This window comes from Balaenoptera musculus, chromosome 9 (assembly GCF_009873245.2).
Source record: "Balaenoptera musculus isolate JJ_BM4_2016_0621 chromosome 9, mBalMus1.pri.v3, whole genome shotgun sequence".
NCBI lineage: Eukaryota > Metazoa > Chordata > Mammalia > Artiodactyla > Balaenopteridae > Balaenoptera > Balaenoptera musculus.
The window spans coordinates 93856906-93878761 of NC_045793.1; the positions used below are offsets into that span (position 1 = coordinate 93856906).

Below are 21856 nucleotides of genomic sequence, written 5' to 3' on the forward strand. Positions count from 1 at the left end.
TGTGTGTATATATATATATATATATACACACACACACACACACACGCACATATATATATGTATGTATAACTGAACCATTGTGCTGTACGCCTGAAACTAACATGACATTGTAAATCAACTATACTTCAATTAAAAAAAAAAAGAAAAGAAAAAGGCTTTGTTTTTAGGAAAACGCATCCATAAGATTCAGTACCTGAAGTGTGTATGGAGAAAGGGCTTAAGGGTACGAAGCCATATTAAGGGATAATATAGATGTGCTTGGTCGTTTCTGAGATCACGCTTTCTCTGGCTTTGGGAAATTAGATTAGCTGTTGCCCGCCTATGCATAAAGGATGCAGTTTCCCACACCGGGGCCATGTTGGCACACCCCCTGCAAACTGATGTATAATGCAAGCCTATTAGTGCGACTGATGATGGTGTCACTTTCTTTGCTGTCACAGCCTTCTCCCTCCTAGAATGACTTTGTCCATCCCCAACGTCCGTTAGCATAATGTATGCAGTTGACAAGTGATTTGAGCACTGGAGCTATTGGTAAAGCACTCTGGCATATCATCTGTGCCTTAATGTTATGTGACATCTCAGGAAAATGGGGTCATGGGCAGTTCCCGGGCTGGATCTTACATTAAGGGTGCTCTTCTCTTTTGAATTCCAGGGGCCAGAGGAAACCCGGCGCTGTCAGACCCAGGCACCCCTGAACAACACCAGGCCAGTCAGACCCACCCCCCGTTCCCGGTTGGGCCACAGGTCAGTATCTCTCAACTGCTGCATGTAGGATGGTTTAACGATATAAATAACCAAATAAATAATAATGAGTTAAAACCAATTAACTCCAACAGAGCAAAGACGGTGATAAATTTTTGTATGGGAAAGTGTATGGCTACATTATTTATTAAATACCATCAAGAAAAAAAAATGTGTTAGCAGAACTCTTCTCTCTTTTTAAAGGGAATGTTGATTTTAATCATTTGGAAACATTTTTTCTTCTTAAAACCCACTACAATTGTGCTGTTGGTTATCATGCAGTTTTCTGGAAAGTAAAACTTTAATGACTGGAGTGTGAAAAAAATTAAGTTACTTCAACCTTACTATAGCCGTTTTTGAAATACAAGATGTGATTTAATACAAAAAAGTTAATGCAATTTTAATGCAAGTTCACCTTATTGGGTTTGACAATACTGTACATCATATATAGCTCCTGCATTAATAAAGAAATACATTCATTATTTTTTAAAGTCCAATATTTGTTTTTTGCAGCCTGGTGTGGTTATATGGAGATGTAGAACACAGTTGTAAAAGGCTGGGCTTTTTTTTTTTTTTTTTTTTTAACCTCTGTCATTTAGTGGGAAGTTCTCAGAGTTCACCCACTTTTATAGAAAAAGAAGCTGATCCTTGAGCCGTTCTCTCTCTTTGGTTGTCATTGTGGTTCCAGGAAATTAATCACTTTCAGCACTTCAGGGCTCATCAGTTCCAGGCTTGAAAACCCAAGTTTAGAGCTTGAGTTGGCCTTGACTTTCTTGTTCCGGCCCCCGCCACGTCTCCCTATGGCGTCAGATTCCAAAGTGCATCTCAGAGCACGAATGCCTCTGTGCTCCAGACAGAAAGCCTGGGTTGATGCCTGATCTCCCTAGAGGGAGTTTGACTGGGCATCTCAGAGACCAGCTTCTGAAGGCCATGCCCTTTCTAATTTCATGCTCGTGACATGTGTGTGTGTGTGTGTGTGTGTGTGTGAACATACCAGGGGTGACAAACTCCAGTGCCTCCAGGTTAGAAACATAGCACGACAGACCCAGACAGTGGGAAGCAGGGGACACTGGGACAAAGTGGACAGTGGATGCCCTGCTGTAAGCCCATGAATTCAATTAAAAAAATGCTGCAGGCCCCACCATCCAAATCTGTGGCCTGCCTACAGTCCGAAGACTGCCTATTTGCCTTCCCTTTCATCATGGTATCACTACTGGCGGTGATATGATGCCAGCAATCTGAAGACCAGTTTATCATTTTGTACTTACTCCTAAAAAATGTTTGCTTTGTCCTTTAGTGTAACGTTTTTTTTTTTTTTTTAAGAGAGGCACAGTTACTTGGTGAGAATTTAGTAAAGTCTAGCAGAAACATTAGGAGCTGGGCCCACGGAATCCAGAGCAGTGGTTCTAAAACTAAGATGGATGGAGTCCCAGTGCTTCTTCAGAGGGCTCCCCGGAAGGGGCCTTGAGGGGTGACTTAGGGAATGGCCAGAAAGTGGACTCAGCCATCCCCCATTCTTCAAATAAAGCCACCCCGCTTCTCCAAACCTATTCCATGTATTGAGAGGGAGTGAAACGTGGGCTCTGGAGCAGCCTGGCTGGATCGGAATCCCCCCGCCCCCCTGGATATGTGACTTTGGACAAGTAACTAACTCAGTATGTCATTGGTAGGACATCAGAGTTCATACACATTAAAATAGTGCCTGGCTATTAAATATTGGGCTTTGTACTATACCTACACTGAGTTACCTTTTACTTTATAGAATCATACTGCGTTAAAAACAAAAAAGTTGAAACTCCCCAATGAGAGTTTTTTATCGGCTCCTCTAGAAGAAAAATGGGCATGGGATTAGATCTTAAATGGCTCCTGCAGGGGTGCAATGAAAGTCCCGGATGAAGTGACCCTTTCAGTCATCTGGCCTGGTTGGACAAGGAATCCTTCCTACATCATCCTGAAGACCCCCACCTGAGCTCACACCTGAGCTCAGATACATCTAGCGCCCAGAAGTGCACACCTATGTGGCTGCCTTTCCGTATCAAACAATGGCTGTTGGACAGTGGATATAAACATGTGTTTTTAATGTCATTTTAACAGGGCAAAGAATTAGTGTAATAACAAAAGAAATTTTTTAAAGCTTTTCAAATTTACCCACATCAAATATTTTTGTTTTTCTATATTCCTTTTTAGATCTTGTCGTTATACATGTATAATTTTACCATTTAATAATGATTTGATCATCATCACTTGCTTAATTATTATCCAGTTAATTTTATATATTCTCATAAACATTTTCTGTTTTTCTAGAGGTGTCAGAATGATCCATTTTAAAGACTGTGTAATATCTTACCAAGTTTAGTACTATCAGTATAACAAACTGTTTTTCAACATTTATATATTTTAAAATGTAATGCATATTTTCATTCATTTATATTTTTTAAAAAAATTGTATCTTCAGAAGCATATCCCAGGAGTATATTCTAAGTCGAAAGGGAATGAATATTTTTGTAGCCCTTGATGTGGACTGCTTTCCAAAAGGTTTATGTCAGTCCACCTGTCCTAAATCCATATAATGGTGTCACTACAGACTTACCAGTGTTGCGTAAATCTTTTGCATTATCTTTGCTAATTTAATAGATGAAAATAGTATTTCATTGCTCTTTTGAACCAATAAATTCCACTGATTCCAATGAGTTCTTTTTGGAAAAACAGAATAAATTAGCAGAGAGTTTCAAATATATAAGAGTAGGATCGAGTGAAAAATCCATGGAAGAATAATATGTGTGTAGGGTATTACTTTGCAAGGTATTTGAGCTTTCCAAACCAAATGAAATTTTCCAAAAAAATTAATGAAATACAATTTCAATTTTTTTCCTGCAAGTCAATCTTTTTTTTTCTGGAATAGAACATGTCTCTTTGCTACTTGTTCAGGAACTTTCTGACTCAGCTTAAGTGGAAGAAGAATGCTCTAAAAACCCATGTCTTGGTTCCACTGGAAAGTGAGCTGGGATTTTGTGTTTCCTTGCAGCCACTCCTGACGGCCCAGCAATTAGCCTCTGCTGTCGCCGGGGTGAGGCCGGGAGGCACGCCGGCCCTCAGCCAGCCCGTCCTCATCCCCTTCAGCATGGCCGGACAGCTAGGAGGGCAGCAAGGGCTGGTCCTCACGCTGCCCACTGCGAACCTCACCAACATCCAAGGGCTGGTAGCAGCAGCTGCAGCCGGAGGCATTATGACTCTGCCACTGCAAACTCTACAAGGTAACCCGCCATGTCTCTGTGTCTTGTAGGGCTCCATCCACTGGCCCGTGCTCTCTGAAGTGGACAAGTGCCCTGAATGTTGAATGTAGTTCAGAGCTGCTTCCACCATAAAGGCTATGAAAGGCTTATGTAGGAAGCAAAGTTTTCAAGGTGTCTGTGGATCCTGAGTTTGCTCAAGCCATGGGCTTTATCAGTCCTCATGTCTTAACATTGACTTGAAACCTTTCAGCTCTTCTGGAAGCATTTATGAGCAATCATTGCATGACACATCAAAAACTTAGATATAAAATGATTGTGATGTTATTTGAGGACTTGAATTATAATCTCATGAGTTCTTCAATTTAGCCATCTGCAAAGAAAGGTTAGACATTACTTGTTTGTGTGTGAAGTGTTCGGAACATTTCAAATACAAGGTATCATTTGGAATAATCAACTTACTATTTTTCTTACTAAGTATATTTTAGTTATAATTATTAAACAAAAATTATGTTATTTGAGGTAATATTTTGTAATGAGAAAAATAGACTTATATATAGAGCTCTTATCTTATGTAATCATGGGCATATAATAAGAGTTGGACTCTACTCAGGAAGAGTAGTTCTCTTGATATCACAAAGGTTTTAACTTTTCTTTAAAAGATTTGGTAACACTGACTGATAGACTGATTTACAAAAGACTGTCAGAGGAAGAACTATTATGATGGAGAAATAGCTTGACTATGATGAGGATGCCTAAAAAAAGGGAAGATAGATTTATTTTGGACTGGTCAAAGAAGTTGTTTTCTCCACTGATAAATGTTAGCAATTAAATTTTTTTCTTTACAGAGTGAGAGTTTGGTTGGGCAAGTTATCATAATAACAATTTAAAGTACTTTTTTAGTTGGTCAGAAGTCAGGGCTCCTTATAACCTATTAAAACGGTCAGAGTGTCAGTCCATAGATTAAGGAATAGACCAAGTAAGACCTGGTTAACTCTGGACCCAAACTTCTTCACACACCCTATGTTCTAATATCCTACCCATTGTTGCCACTTCTTGACTTTCACTTTAATGTTTAAAACAAAGTCTCTCTTGTACTATTAAATTGTGCCAAGAAACCTGCCATTCATAAATCATGCATGCCCGGGACACGCTAATGCACAAACTTTGCTAGTTTCAAATCTGAGAGTGCCTGGGAAGCCAGGATCTCAAGATTAAGCAAATAAGGCAGGAATAAACAAGGTGAAAGCGAAAGCAACAAAGTGTAGGGAGAGGCTTTTTAATGTAGGTGGATGATGAAATCTTAATGAAGAAACGGGCATTATCAAAATGCAGCCTTCCATTTGGAACATTTGCCCTTATGGGAATATTGAATGTTATAAATAAACATAAGCTCACAGAGCTCCTAGGTCATGAATTAATCCTGCTTGGTTAAAGTGGATGCCAAAGACAGAGTCCAAAAAAACCAGGCTAGTTATCTCTTTATTAAGGTTTGGTGTTCTTAGGATTTTAGTACCTGATTATTTTTAAGGGTTCAACATGAGTGACTGGTCCAATGTAGACTTCCATCAAAATTTTCTCTCTTTTTAAAAAAAATATCAAATTTAATATTAGTTTGTAGTTTGGAATTTGGTTCTTTTTGGCACCTTTGGTTTCAGAAAGTGAATCCTAATATTGGTATCCTGATTAAGTAGTTTCAATAAGAGTACTAGCTCTTTTTATCCCCTGGTGCTTCTCACACAATTTCCCTACTGGCCTCATCTTCAGAAGAATATTGGAACTGATGGTCAAGCTCTTGTCTACTACACAAGCACAAGGGGCTCTTTCTCCCTTTGTCTCCATCTTTGAAATTTCAATGATACTGGAGGCGAGTCAGGAGGTCATTACGAAAACACCTCCCAGTTGCAAGTCAGCCAGTTATAGGAAAAGCTTCCTAGTTATTCTTAACCCTCAAGCTCTTCCTCCAAACACCTTTTTTCTCTGATATCCTTATGAATGAATACCAACTCCTAAATTACTGTTAAGGTCCAGGAAATTTCTCCCTTCCAGTTTCCTTCAGCTTTTTGTTCCTTTCATATCTTCCCACATAAGTTCTTCACCAGCCAGACCTCATTAGTCTGAAAAGGGACCAGCCATCCTGGTTTGCCAGGGACTGGGGGTTTTCCTGGGGCATGTAACTTTCACCGTTGAAACCAGCAAAGTCCCAGACAAACCAGAAAGAGATGGTCATCCTGCAAAAATTCCAAGGGCAATAAGGATGGGAATCAGCAAAGCGTCTCATCTCTGCAAGGTGTCCAAGATCAGTGTCTGCCACCTGAAGGACAATGCCAATCCGTCATCTTGTTGGCCAGCAGACAACCCAAGGATGATCTCAGCGCCTTTAGGAAACCTACTGTGGCCCTTAACAATCCCTTGGCCACGTCTGCACCTTGTGTAGCTCCCCAGGTTATGTCATGGAGGGTAGTGGGACTCAGGATGGTGGGTGATGGCTGGTGGCCAGAAAGTCATCTGCAGGGGTCCTGATTGACTTTGAGACTGAGCCAGTCCTAGAAGTCCTTGAGTCTCATCCTTTTTCAAGGGTGGTGTTCCTGTAAATGGGTTATAATACCTGAGAAGGAGTCCTTACACAAATTTATACAACTGGCAGGGTAGAATGCTCTGCCCCCTCCCCATGACCTGCTTCTAGACAATGAAAATGGAACCTCAGTCCAAGGCTTTTAAGAATCTTTTAAAACAACCAGTAAGTCTGCCCACCTATAATAGCTAGGCCATCTTCTCGTGTGATTTTACAAGACAGATTTGATTCGTCAGTGTGAGGGGGAGGGACTGAATGTTCAACACTTCTGAAGTAGGACCTGTTTCCACAGGAGGCACTTAGTCCTGGATGGTTCCCCTTTTCCTCATTGTGAAGCATTAAGATTTTATTCATGAAATAAGTCTGCCAACTGGAATTGTCTTTGATTATTCTCCAACTTTCCTGCCCAGTCCTTCAGCCTATGCATTCTTCTAGCTCAAAAGCTACAAATTTGCAAAAAAAAAAAAAAAAAAAATGACATCAGTTTCTTAATGGTTTGGAATCCCAGGAATAAATTTTCAAGTATCTTCCTCTTTACTAAAGGGCTTGAGAGCCGGTTCATTTATGTTCCCTATCAAGTGACATGGAATAGCTCTCAGAGCCTCGGAGGCCGTGATCCCTGCATGTATTTTAATGAGCACTAATGACACGTTACACGAGAGCAGCTTCTCTCTGCTCAGGCAGTGGGGGTCCCATCTCAGTCTCCTTCTCTATGCATGGTCCCCAGACCAGCGGCATGAGCATCTTATCAAGGCTCCATCCCAGACACCCTGAACAGAACCTGCGTTCTTAAAAGGAGGCTCCTTTGCACACTCAAGTTTAAGAAAGCCTGGTGCAAGGGGCTTTTTCAGAACTCGTTTGGCCCTCCCCCACTATCTCCAGCAGCATCCTCCAGACTCCGAGCATGTTAGGGTCACCGGGAGCCATGCGACTGTGATAAGCACCGTCACTAATTCTCCTGATCCTCTCTCACCACCCCAGGCCTCTAAATGACGATAATGACCAAAAGGAATAACTTACTTGAGAACGTGTCCGTTTCTGTCAGGGCAGTTATATCCCCAACACCAAGAGGTATTCCCTTGCATAATTAAAACACAGGGAAGCCCTTGTTCTGAGATTTTATCCAGGAAAAGCTTCGCATCCTGAAAAAGAGACCACATTGTCCTGCAGGAAACCCGTCTGCACAGCCTGGGGATTGTTTTCCCGTTTCCTTCAGAGCCTTCCGAGAGAGAGAGAGAGAGAGAGAGAGAGAGAGAGAGAGAGAGAGAGAGAGAGAGAGAGAGAGAGAGAGAGAGAGAGAGAGAGAGAGACGCACTGCTGTCTCATCAATTACAGTGTCTTCGTGTAAGGAAACAGACAGGAGTGAGGAGTTAGAAATCTCACCGAATCCTAGAAACAGCCCTGCAGCCCAGCCTCAGGGAGCCTGGGACGAGGTTTGGGGATTAGAGAGTCCAACAGAGTCCAGCCAGTGAACCAACAGGCTGCAGGCTGCATCATTGTCCCCTCCGAGCAGGCAGGCATCTGTCCCCACTCCCAGGTGACTACTAACCTGTCTCCTCTCTTCCACGGCTCCTCCTTGTGACTCTTCTCTACCAAGTTGGTGGACTTTTAGCTAACCCACAATTTTGGTTCACTCACGTTCCATTTTGTCTCCTTGGAGTCCATGCATCTTGCCAACTCGTGAACCTCTCAGGAACTCTCCATTGCTATCTCTCTCCGTCATCTCTATCTTTACCCCTATCTCCACATCTGTCTAAAATTCAAACTCCCCAAAGCTCACATTCCTGTCGGGCTGAGGCTTTTCATTTTAGGCTGTCTATGTGGTCGGATTAGAGCTTGACTGCCCACATGGAAGTCCAGTCAGCTTTAATTGGCCGGGGGGGCACGGTGGGGCAGAGCCAGGATGACGTGGATCTCCTATTGTCTGAATTTGGAGATGACAAAGCTGGAGTCTTGGTTCTGAATATTTTAAGGGAAATCTTTGGAAGTCCTGGCTGGGGTGCAAGCCTAGAAATGCTCTAAACTCAGATAAGACCTAGAAATAACCTACTCCTCAAAACCCTGTGTCCTTACCTGAGGTAGGTGTAGTTTTTGTGTTCTCTCCTCTCTTACTTTTGCAAGCCCTTTCCCCCTCCAGGTACCTCCCACCATCACTACTCGGGGTCCCTCCATTCCTGTGACCTTTGTCTGTCCTGTGCTCATAAGAATTTGGTTTCAGGTGCCTGTCAGCAAACCCATACCTGTAACATAAGATTTATCATGACCATAAACCTCAAAGAAGGAAAATGACTAAGGTTGCTCTGTCACATATTTTATAAACTCCCTTAAATCAGTGTCTTCCATTTTCCTTATTATTTGAAAACACAGATAGCTGTACTAAACGTGTAATTTGCAGTTGTCCTAGCTTGGGAACAAGATTATTATTTGATGTGGCAAAATAAAATCCCCATTATGGAACTCATGCAGATGTGTTGGATTTTTGGCCTTTTTAGATGTAGGCAGAAAATGTAGATAAAAACAACTTCCACACAAGAGACAACAACAGCAAAGGGCTTAGTGGGGCAGCAGAGGTGTGTCAACTTCTAGGACAGAAGATTCAGGTTAGAGGCTTTTTCCCATAGCACAGGCCGAGATAACCCCCTCACCACTGCGGGCAATGTAAATGGGGAATATAAATGTGCTATGTAGGAGATTTATATCAGAGTGCGAACATTCCAGTTAAGTCAAGCATAACGTTTAAATTAATGACCAAAAATACATTAGAAAGTGCTGCTTACCCTGAACGTGGAAAAGCAATTAGGTTCAAGGCAAGTTGGAAAATCAAGGCCAAGGATGATTTTCCTGCCTTTAGCGGTGGCAGGAAATCTGGCCTGGTTTTCTCCACCTCTCCAAATTAAAGTCTGTAGAGGTTGAAGTAAGTAGGGATCGTTTTAGGGCTTAGGAGTTTCATGTGCAAGAGACATTACAGTGCCTTTTTGTTTGTGTTGTTGTTGTTGTTGATTTCATGGAGGTATCGTTTACATGCAATAAATACATGGATCTTAAGTGCACAATCCAATGAGTTTCAATAATTGTTTGCACCCGTGCAAACTCCACCCACCACAGTCAGTACAGAAAACAGTTCATTATCCCCAAATGTTCCCTGTGTCCCTTTGTAGTCAATGTCCTCCCTCCAACTAGGCAACCCCTGATCTACTTTCTGTCATTATCAATTAGTTTTGTTTGTTCTAGAACTGCATATAAATCGATTCCTATGTATGTATTCTTTGGTGTCTGGCTTTTCATGCTCAGCATAATATTTTTGAGATTTATCCACGCTGTGGATTTCAGTAGTTTCTTTTCATTTCCCAGGATTGTTCCATCGTAAGCATGTGCCACAGTTTGTCCATAGCTGTTCCCACATCCCAGGAGGCAGACATCGAGAAGTCCCCTCCCCTGGGGGGAGGGAGGGGTCCTCCAGGGGGCATTTCTTGGAAAACACCGTTGGCCACGGTTCACCTTGGCCCTTGGCTACACCCCTGGGGAGATTCTCCACTGTCCGTTATCTTTCTTGGCTACATTTGAAGAGAAAGTTGAGGAATACACCTTTCTTTGGGGGCTTCCTCAGTTCATGCACAGCTTATGGAAGCTTGGGGGCTGAAGGTTGCTTGAAGTTTCCAACAGTTAAAGATTTGTGGCTTCTTTGGGAATCTAGTTCCCTCAGAAACCATGAATGCTTCTGACCTTTCTGCTTCCAGTCAGTTCCATGTGCCAAAGTTTTTTCTAAGACATACATCTTCAGTCTAATTTATTTTGCTTTCTCAGCCCCACACTTCCCTCTTCCAATTCAGTTGGCCTCTGTGAAGGCCCCGTGACCTCCTTGGTGTTCTTTAAACATACTCCTACCCAAGGGCCTTTGCACAGGCTGTTCTCTGGAAACTCTGTCCCCAGAAAGCATCAAACCTCCCTCCCTCCTTGTGCCAGCCCCAATACTCCCGTTCCCCCCCTCACCTGCTTTCCTTTATCTCCTTTGTCCATAATACTAATTACATTCTGCATAACCTTAAAAATCTCAAAAATGGTTGAGTCTTGTTTTTCCTTGCTTTTTAAGCACTTTGTGTCATGCCTACTGTAGCATGTGGAGAGTGGATGCAGCGTCCTGATGCTTGGCCCTGGGGGTCTAGAGGAAGTTATCTGCATATAATGTGCTTATAATATGTATTGTTTGTGCCTGGCTCTGTCCTGGAATGCAAGCCCTGTAATAGGCATCTTTGTTTGGTTCATCGATGTGGTCCAAGAACTGGAACAGTGCTGGCTCAATATAGGTACTCAATAATGAATGATGGATGGATGGATGAGTGAAGATACATGCACGCTAATGTTTATAGCATTGCTATTTACAATAGCCAAGACATGGAAGCAACCCAATCAACAGATGACTGAATTAAGAAGAAGATGTGTATACGTACACACACACACACACACACACACACACACACACACAGACACACAATGGAATATTACTGAGCCAAAAAAAGAATGAAATAATGCCATTTGCAGCAACATGGATAAACCTAGAGAATATTATGCTTAGTGAAATAAGACAGGGAAAGATAAATATCATATCATGCCACTTATATGCAGAATCTAAAAAATAATACAAATGAATGTATATGCAAGACAGAAACCAATTCACAGATACTGAAAACAAACCTGTGGTTACCGAAGGGGACACTGAGCAGGGGAGGAGCAGACTAGGGGTATGAGGTTAACAGATGCAAACCGCTGTGTATTAAGTAGATAAGCGGAGTGATATTCCATTGTGTACATGTGCCACATCTTCTTTATCCATCCGTCTGTTGATGGACACTTAGGTTGCTTCCATGTCCTGGCTATTGTAAATAGAGCTGCAGTGAGCATTGTGTTACATGTCTCCTTTTGAATTATGGTCTTCTCAGGGTATATGCCCAGTAGTGGGATTGCTGGGTAATGGAATATTACTCAGCCATAAAAAGAAACGAAATTGAGTTATTTGTAGTGAGGTGGATGGACCTAGAGTCTGTCATACAGAGTGAAGTAAGTCAGAAAGAGAAAAACAAATACCATATGTAACACATATATATGGAATCTAAAAAACAACAACAAAAAAAGGTCATGAAGAACCTAGTGGCAAGACGGGAATAAAGACACAGACCTACTAGAGAATGGACTTGAGGACACGGGGAGGGGGAAGGGTAAGCTGGCACAAAGTGAGAGAGTGGCATGGACATATATACACTACCAACTGTAAAATAGATAGCTAGTGGGAAGCAGCCGCATAGCACAGGGAGATCAGCTCGGTGCTTTGTGACCACCTAGAGGGGTGGGATAGGGAGGGTGGGAGGGAGGGAGACGCAAGAGGGAAGAGATGTGGGGATATATGTATATGTGTAACTGATTCACTTTCTTATAAAGCAGAAACTAACACACCATTGTAAAGCAATTATACTCCAATAAAGATGTTAAAAAAATAAAAATAAAAATAAGATTAAATAAAATAGATAAGCAGCGAGGGTATACTGTATAGCACAGGGGATTATAGCCATTATCTTATAATAGCCTGTAATGGAGTATAATTTGCAAATATACTGAACCACTATGCTGTATGACTGAAACTAATATAATATTGTTAAGTCAACTATATTTCAATAAAAAAAATCAGTAGTTCATTGAGTGAAGAGAAGTAAAGAGAACATTCAGTGTAGAGAAGAGGAATGAGGAACACGGATGCTACGGAATTCTGTGGTTGGTTTTGGTTGTTGTTGAGGTGAAGATCAGGAGTCTGAGATGGTAAGAAATCAGACTGGAGGGGCAGGAAGGGGTGACACTGGAGGGTCTTGTATGCCTTTCCTGTGCACAATGAGTACATAATTGCATTGTCTTTAGGTGCATTTGTCTCTAAGGCTTTGATATGTTAGAGACAAATGTACCTAAAAACAATGCAGTTACGCTACAATATTGGCATGGATACAGGTTTGTGTTTACTTAGCTGTCCCTGTGTGATTCCAAGGATTCAAAGCAGCTTGTAATATAAGAAGCATGAAAGACAAAAGCTGTTTATTAGAAAAAGAGAAAACCTAGACAAATGTTTAAAACTAGAGGATAAATCAAAGGGGAGACCCATCACATGACGTAGTTTCCATTATCTGACAGTGAAAAGAATCACACCAGCTCAACTAGAAACGAGCTTATTTATTTTTGTTTTTGGTTTTTTACTAAGTTTACTCATTTACTCAAGAAATACCTATTGAGCTTTCATCGCATTCTAGGACATGATCTTGACTTGGGATATAGCAGTAAACAAACCAAAGAGATTCCCTAAAGGCACTTCTACACTTGTATGGGGAGTAAAGCAATGGAAGGATGAAGGGTGTCAGGACTGGGGACATGATGTGTTTATACAGGATCATCAATTTTGGTCCCCCCACTAGACAGAGCCCCAAAGGACGTGGGGGGCTAAGCCGTACAATGTCTGGGGGAAGCATGTCCCAGAGTGAATCCTAGGTGCTTAGAAAAGTTAATGATACAGATTCTCAGTGCAGGAATATCCGACAGCCTGATGGACAGGACATTTATCTTTTAGCTTTCCCTAGGTTATGCTAGAGGAACAAACAGGCGCAAAATCTCAGTGAGGGGCACGGAAGGTTTATTTTTTCTGTTTATTTCAGCATACATGTGGGCTGCAGGCGAGCAGTGGTTCTGCTGCACTCTTTCATTCTGGGATCCAGGCTGAAGGGGCAGCCCCTCCCTAGGACGGGGCTTTCTCATCACCACAGGAAGGCAGACTAGCAGAACCACAGTGGCTCATAAAGCTTTGGCTCAGAAGTGGTACACTTCACTTCCCCTCACATCCTGTGAGCCAGGCGGGTCACCTGGTCAACCCCCCGCCGGTGTGAATGAAGATGCTCCTCAGGGGCGAGAGGACGAGTGCGTAATGGAAACTGTATTGCAAGGGGCTGTGGTGTCCTGCGGCCATCGCCTTAAAGATCCACGGCGTGAGTATATGACTTAGGTGACCTTTAAGATCCCAACACTGAGATTCTATATTAGATGAACCAGTTAGGGTACATGGACCATCTGTGTAGTAGCTTAGAACACAACACATTAACAATGTCTTAAAGTAGTAGTATTCAAATGATAAATATAAAAGTAGACAGCAAATATATGGAACAATTGGAGATTATTTAATGTAGCAAATGAGCATATATAAAAGTACAACTCTATTGATGTAACATTCAGGGAAAGGCAAAATTACAGGGGCAGAAAGGAGATCAGTGGTGACCGGGGACAGGGGGTGCAGGAGTTGTTGGTGAAGGAGCACGCGGATTTAGGGGCTGATGCAGCCGTTCTCTAACTTGATCAGGGTGGTGGCTACATGCCTCTATGTGTTTGTCAGACTTGGACAACTGTAGACTAGAAAGGGTGAATTGCACTGTATGTAAAATGTACCTCGATTCTTTTCACAAGAAGAAGTAGGCAGATGCTGCGGTGCCTATGAAATACCAAGAAAATACTAATTTATTTTAAAACATTAAAAAATGTGTGTGAGTACAAAACTGCTAATGGAATGAAAACTAGAAAAAGCTTCATGAAAACGAGAGACTCCAGTCCTCCCAGTAAAGAAAGCATTAATGGCTCTGTTTCTCAGATGCAGAAGCTAACACTAAAATAATAAAGATTTAAAACATACACAATTTGATCCCAGTCATTTAAAAGAAGCCCAGGGCTTCCCTGGTGGCGCAGTGGTTGAGAATCTGCCTGCCAATGCAGGGGATGCGGGTTCGAGCCCTGGTCTGGGAAGATCCCACATGCCGCGGAGCGACTCGGCCCGTGAGCCACAACTACTGAGCCTGCGCGTCTGGAGCCTGTGCTCCGCAACAAGAGAGGCCGCGACAGTGAGAGGCCCGCGCACCGCGATGAAGAGTGGCCCCCGCTTGCCACAACTAGAGAAAGCCCTCGGACAGAAACGAAGATCCAACACAGCCATACATACATACATACATACATAAAAAGAATGTAAGCAGACAAGAATAGCATTAAAAAAAAAAAAAAAAATAATAATAATAATAAATTAAAAGAAGCCCAAACATACACACCTCACAGAGAGAGGGCAAGAAAAATACTATAAAGTGCTGCTGGTCGACTCTAGACAGTGAGAGATTATGGGTGATTGCTTTCTTTCTTAAAGTTTCTATTGTAAATATTATTTCAAAATTAGAATGCTTTGAATTCATGAAGGTGCAAAGCATTAGAATGCTTTGAAGTCATACCCCAAACAGCACTCTTAGCATTGACAAGGTTAAGTCTCTGGGTCTGTGGTCATGACCTTCTGACCATCTTTTTTAAAAAGCATCTCTCAACTCAAAGTGGATTAATTCTCAAACTAAAAACAATACAACCACAGAGAAACTCTATGCATTCATTATGTATGAGCAATATTTAATATTATGAGGTTGCCTTTAAACGTGTAGATCTTATTGATCAAAGGAGAAAGTGTGGGCCGGGAGTGGGTGGGCCATGGGAACGTGTACTGAGTATTCTGGTTTCCTTCCAGAAGGACAGAACAATTAGGTGGCCATGTGTGCTGCCTTTCCTTGTGATTTACTTTTGCGCTAGTCTAGCAATGCCCCCACTCAGAAGAAAGTCGCGTCCCCAGGAGCATGACGTACATGACAACAGAGGTCTAATGCCACTTTCAGAATGAGCAGTGCAGTACCTGCCACAGACACGAGAAGAACGGGCTCTGCCTTTGAGTAGGCAGTGATTTCTCAGCCTCTGGTACGTGGCTTGCTGTCTCAAAGTCCAATATTAAAAATACCTAGAGCATAAATTCATATTTGCAGTGTTATTCAGAAGAGCCCCACATGACACACCATACAATAATACCAAATCCGCCATAGAGAAGTTATGAAAAGTTGTTGCAATGTGTCGTACTTTGACAGTTTTTCAAAGCCCCATACCTCCGAGGCTTCAGACTTTTTATTTAAAATACCTGAAGAGCTCTTTCTGCAGTACATTATCCTTGAAGCAGGCTTCACTGAGGCACTGGGGCATGGATTAAACTGGAAGCACATGAATGAGAAGTATGACTAGTATAGTGTGTATTTAAGAGATACTGTCAATGGAATAAAGCATTGTCAAAGGATAATGGTTTCCAGCTACCACATAAATGTCAAAGCAAAGCCAAAGCATTTATTTTCAAAGCAAAAGGCAGGGAAGTAATGTGATCCCCAGTTTGCACGTAATAAGGATGTAAATCCATCAGGGTTCTTGATGGCATCTATCAATGTGCCTACACTAGGATGTGCAAACTGGATTAGATTCCAAGCCAGACTTTAGAGCGCTCTTCCAAGATGGCTGCCACTAGAATGGCACAGATGCCTGAAAAAGGAAAAGACCACTTGAAATGCTTCTCAGTCTCCCCCTATTACCAAGGATGAGAGGGAACTGGGATTGTTTGTTCCAATTTCTTCTGGCACCAAAATAAAGAGGACTTCTGTATCTGAGGGAAGTGTGTGGTCCAGGAATGGGGAGGTATTGAAAATAGGGAAATGGGAGATGGTCTTCCGTTCCCCTCTGCCCACTGTCTAGAGAATGGAGAGCTAGTGCTCTCCAAAAAAGTCCTGTCTTCTCTTATGTGTGTAATACTTTCGGGACAGATTCCCAGTGAGAGGGTACAGCTATTATTTCTCAGCTCCCTCTAGGGAAAAGCCAAACCTCATTTCCTCCCATGAACCATGCACAAAGATTGACTGATCAATTTCACAAAGACTTACTAATATACCAGGCACTGTGGTAGGCACTCCAGTCTAATTAGGAAGGAGGCTATGGCAGTAATCCGGAAGAGGAAGGGTCCTGGTAGCAGTGATGAAGAGCAGAGGACTGATTTAGGTGACATTAACAAGGTGGGGACTTGGGGATGGATTAAATGTGGAGGGATCAGAGGAAAGAGAGGGAGATTGTTAGTTGAGTTTGATGTGACTAGTTCAAGTTTCTTGTGGAAATTTAAATGGAGATATCAGTAGCCAGTTGGAAATACATGAATCTAAAACTCAGAATGGGATTGGTGCTAGAGATCCTATGTAGAAACCATCAACAAATATGACCAAAGCAGGGAAGGGAAGAAATTTCTGGGGGAGAGGAGATTAGGGAAGGAACACAACAATTCAAGCCATTGGAAGAGGAAGAAGGAAGAGTTCCCAACATGTATGATTGTTCTGCTTCAGGTTTGGCTGGGGCTCCTGTAATTCTCCCTGTTCGGATCCTCTTTCATTGGACATAATCTACACATTCATGTTGGCGCTTTTGATTGTTGTTTACCCCTAATATAGCCACAGTGCCACAAGGAGGAGCCAAAAAAATGTATCTGTCAGTTTGCTTTTTTATCTTCTAAAGACATGCCAAGTTTCCATGTAGAAAGAAGCTATTTTAAGAGCTTGTACATAAAAGCTTCAACAGTGTTTGCTCTTTGGCTGAAAAGTTACTCAATTGATTTAAATCTATTATTTAAAATTGTAGCTGTAGGCTTAAAATCTCAAAGTGAAAATGTTGGAGTCTTTTTTTTCCTTCCTTTCTTCCTGTTAAAGCACTTTGGGTCATGCCTACTGTGGCCACCACTCAGGACAGTAGAAGCAGCATGTTGTGCTTAGCCCGGGTGCCAAAGAAGAGGACATCTGAGCTTGGGAAAAACTGTAGTTTAGATAATATAGTTTTGTTTTTTTTTTTTTAAACTTTGGGTTGATTGATTGATTGATTGATTGATTGCTGTGTTGGGTCTTCATTTCTGTGCGAGGGCTTTCTCTAGTTGCCGCCAAGTGGGGGCCACTCTTCATCGCGGTGCGCGGGCCTCAAATTATTGCGGCCTCTCTTGTAGCGGAGCACAGGCTCCAGACGCGCAGGCTCAGTAATTGTGGCTCACGGGCCTAGTTGCTCCGCGGCATGTGGGATCCTCCCAGACCAGAGCTCGAACCCGTGTCCCCTGCATTGGCAGGCAGATTCTCAACCACTGCGCCACCAGGGAAGCCCGATAATATAGTTTTAATTTTGGGAAATGATTTATCTTGGAAAATTTTGTCTGATTGTGAGCAAACTTAACCTCCAAAAACATTTTGTTTCCACGTTCACCTTTTCCTTTAGTTTAGTGTCACCTTCTCCCAAATAATATTAATCAACTATGCTCACCAAGTTTATAGCCCAAACTCACAAAGCAAAGAAAAAAAAACAGAACTGGGGATGGTTGCCATTTGTCACTAGGTTAGGATTAGCACGAATATGCAGGTCCATTAACACACCCTTATGCATCTCTGTTCCCCTGTGTGCCATTATTTTAGAAATTCTTAGCAAAGCATATATATATTCAACATTTGACATAAGATAATTTGAGTTTGCTGTGTTTGGAAATAACTCACATGGGAGAAAGTTGCATTAAGTAAATAATAGAGATAAAATTTATACTTCCATATATTTCAAAGTTAATGTCACTAACTTACAATGGAATGGTAACATGAAGACACAGTGCTATAATTTGATTGATTTGTTTTGACAGCAGCCAAATAATTGAGAGTGAAAGGTGTCAGCACAGATGAAATATTGTATAAGCCATGTTCAGAAGGCAACCCCGGCAGCTGCAGCAACTGGAGTTTTATTTCCTTTGATTCTGAACTGGTACTCATCTCCAGTTTATTATGAAACCATGAAAGGTGCATGACTTCCCCAACTAGGGAGACTTTTATAGAGAGGCTAGAAATAGAAGTTTGTCAAGTAGTTGAACAATGGATGTAGACAAAAGGACAGAAGATGGTTGCAGCGTGCTGAGTTGAATGATAGCCGCTGTTCCCTTTCTTTTGCAAATTGCTGCTCTCCTGCATTTTACCTCATTGGGAAGTGATTCTGAGTCAGAGCAAATATTAGATCCCATTTCCCAGCTCTTTGACAGGAGATGGGTAAAAGACACCGGTGTGCTTAGCACCATTTCTGGGTCTGGTTAAGGGGAATTTACCCAACTGAAAATCCAAATGCCTGGTAAGAGTCAGATTTGAGGTGATTGGTGAATATAGAAGCTGAATGGTCAGGGGAGGATTAATTAGGAGAAAGCCTCTGTCTGTAGGTGACCCTTGAGCACAGCGATTAACAGAGCGAGCCATAAGTCACATGGGCCTGGTTTAATTCCACCTCTACAGCTTGCTGGCTGTGTGATCTGACTTCTGAGATTTGCTTACCTCCGATATTTTATAGGGTTCTTTTCAGGAGTAAATGTGATACTGTATGTAACATACCTAGGGTAGTGCCTGACACTTAGTAAATGCAAAATGAATGAGAGACACTTTTATTACTTAGAGCTGCAAAGTTCAATATGGTAGCCATGAGCCACATATGACTACTGGGCCTTTGAAACGTGGCTAGTCCAAATCGATATAAATTTGCTGTAAATGCAAAATCCACATAATTGCCAAATATCTCATTAATATTTTTATCTTGATAACATGTTGAAACTGATATTTTGGATATATTAGGGCAAGTATACTATATTATTAGAATTAATTTCACCTGTTCCTTTTTACTTTATTAATGTGGATACTAGAACATTTTAAATTATATGTGTGGCTCACATTTGTAGCTCAAATTATACTTCTTTTGGATTACACTAGCCTGGCCTTGAGTCTCTCTATATCTCTATACATGTGGCATGGGTTAAAAGAAGTGTTCATTAAAAATAAAAATAATTAGCATATAATTAAATTTTGTACCCCCAGGCAGAAAATCACAAAGGATCCTCTTTGGTATCAAAAATTAGAGAGAACATATTTTGTAGATTCTTCATTGTAGTTTAGGAACTGCTTGGGATTTTTATCTATAAGAGAGAGAAAAAGGATACAATTTTTATGAGCAACTTTCATTGATCAGAATCTAAAATTCTCTTTCCTTTTCAAAAATTATTATGCTTTGTACTTTGAAATATAGAAGAAATATATATTATATATATATATATATAATAAAGTGACCTAGGATTAACAACTATTAACATTTTGCCATATTTGCTTAAGATCTTTTAAAAAAAATGGAACATTATAGAAACATTATAAATAATGCTAAGATCCGCTCCTCCTCTCTCCAGTCATTCCATGGCATCCTTTCCCTCCTAGAAGTAACCGCTACCCATCCAGTGCATTCATTTATAAATTTACTACATATATATATACACATACACATACATGAAATACATAGTATTATTTTGAATGTATTAAAATTTTACATAATGGTTGCACGCTCTAGATATATTTTATTATCTTGCCTTTTTCGTTCAAATTTTGCTTTTGAGATTTATCCATGTTGATACATGTAGATAGGGACATATTAGAATTTCTTTCAATCATCTTATTTTGTGAGGTTTTTTTAAACCATATTTTTCTCGTTTATTTCATTCTAATGGATTTATCACGTTTTCTTTTTCTTTTTTTATTGACATATGATTGACTTACAATATTATATTAGTTCCGGGTATACAACATAATGATTTGATATTTTTATACATTAGGAAATAATCACCATGGTAAGTCTAGCTACCATCTGTCACCATATAAAGTTATTATAATATTATTGGCTGTATTGTGTTTGCTGTATATTACATCCCCATTATCGTGGGGTTTTTTTCCCCCACCTACTGGATTAGAAGTTAAACATCTATTTTTATACTTTTAGTTGTTACCCACATATTTTAAACATCTGTTTGCCTTAAAGAACCAAATCAGTATTTTCGTCTTTCTTCCTAAATGACAGTCGAAACTTTTTGGTCATCTCCTACCTTCTATTTATTATTGCCCAGCATTAGTTATTCTTCATATTGTTATGTTTACAAGCTCACTTAGCTTTCATTGCACTTGCAAATTTTTTCTTTTTTTACTCATCATTATGTCTTGTATCCCATTCCTTCCTTCCAGAGCTTTCTGATGCTTTTAATGATTCTTTTGTCTTATTTTTATTATTTAGCTGGACTTAGCATTATAAGTTAACAGTTATTATTTTCAGTGAATGAAGAAATTATGTTCTGGGCTCTATTTTTGCTGTTAATGAATATATTGTCAGTTTAACTGTCATTCTTTCATAGATTAAATGTCTTTTTTAATCATGGTTGATGTTAAGAATTTTCTCTTTTTCTTTGGGATTCACCAATTTTACTATGAAAGACCTTGGTGTGAATTTATTTTTATTTATCCTGCTTGGAACTTGTGATTCCTGACATTTCAGTTGTTACTCATTCTCCCTGATTCAGTTCTCTGCTCCAGGAACTCCTACTACATGTACACTGTCTTCCATGTCTCTTAACCTCCTTCACATATTTTCTGTCTCTTTATATTTTGTGCTGCATTTGTGTGATTTCTTTAGATCTATCATCCAGTTTGCAAATTCTCTCTGCAATTATGTTTAATCTTACGTTTAACCTTAATTTTTTCATTTTAAAGTCTATATTTTTCACTTCTAGAAGTTGTATTTGATTTTTTCCCTTATGGTTTCTTTTTTTTTTTTTTTAGTTCTCTTTAATCCCTTTAAATATGCTTATTTTATAATCTTCTTCAGACTGCCTTTTAGCTTAAGTGCCTGAGGAGCTAATTAATTATTGCTGTCTCTCTCTTCCTCATAGTAGAATATTTCCTTATGTTGTAAGTAATTTTTGTTTTTATTTTGAACTCACTTTAAGCAGAGAGTTTTTCTATGAAATCCTTTAAACTTTGGGTTTAATACCTGAGTATTGCTAATAAGAGGCTTTGCACTTGCTTCTGCCAAATGCCCAACAGACTTCACGAATGATCTCTCCACTAGGAAATAGCTGCACCAGGTACACAGAATAAATTTAGACTCTAAACTATGACATAGTCAGACCAGGGTTTCAATTGCTCACATTTTCCCCTACCCAGAGCCTTTAACAGAAACAAACATCTTTGTTAATTCCCTGGGCTAGTGAATGGGGTTTGTCTCATCTCTTTTCAATGCTGGGGCAGCCCTTTCAGGGTGCTGGATTTTTATGAAGGACTCAGTTCAAACAGCTCTCCTTGCATGGGCCCAAGGTCTCAGATTCCCTCCCTGGGTTGGTGGCCAAACATCAGCCCCAGGCTGGCCAGGCCTGTACCCATGCCTGCTCTCCAGGGAACCAGGGGTCAGTTAGTGATCTCACTGTTCTTGATTTCTGATGCCTGAGAATTTTCCTTTCTGCCTGTATATTTAAATGTTTGATATATTTTATCCATAATTTCTACATATTGGAAGCAGGAAGTTTGTCTATGTTACATCAGTCTAC

At 40.7% G+C, this 21856-nt stretch overlaps 1 protein-coding gene across 1 annotated transcript in view; it reads left to right on the forward strand.

Annotated features, from left to right (window-relative positions):
• Positions 1-21856, forward strand: part of POU6F2 (POU class 6 homeobox 2) — a 454777-nt gene that overhangs the window by 199271 nt on the left and 233650 nt on the right. The window contains exons 3-4 of the mRNA XM_036863657.1: positions 653-744; positions 3767-3995. Coding sequence (XP_036719552.1) covers positions 653-744; positions 3767-3995 — 321 coding nt within the window. The remainder of the gene's footprint in view (positions 1-652; positions 745-3766; positions 3996-21856) is intronic.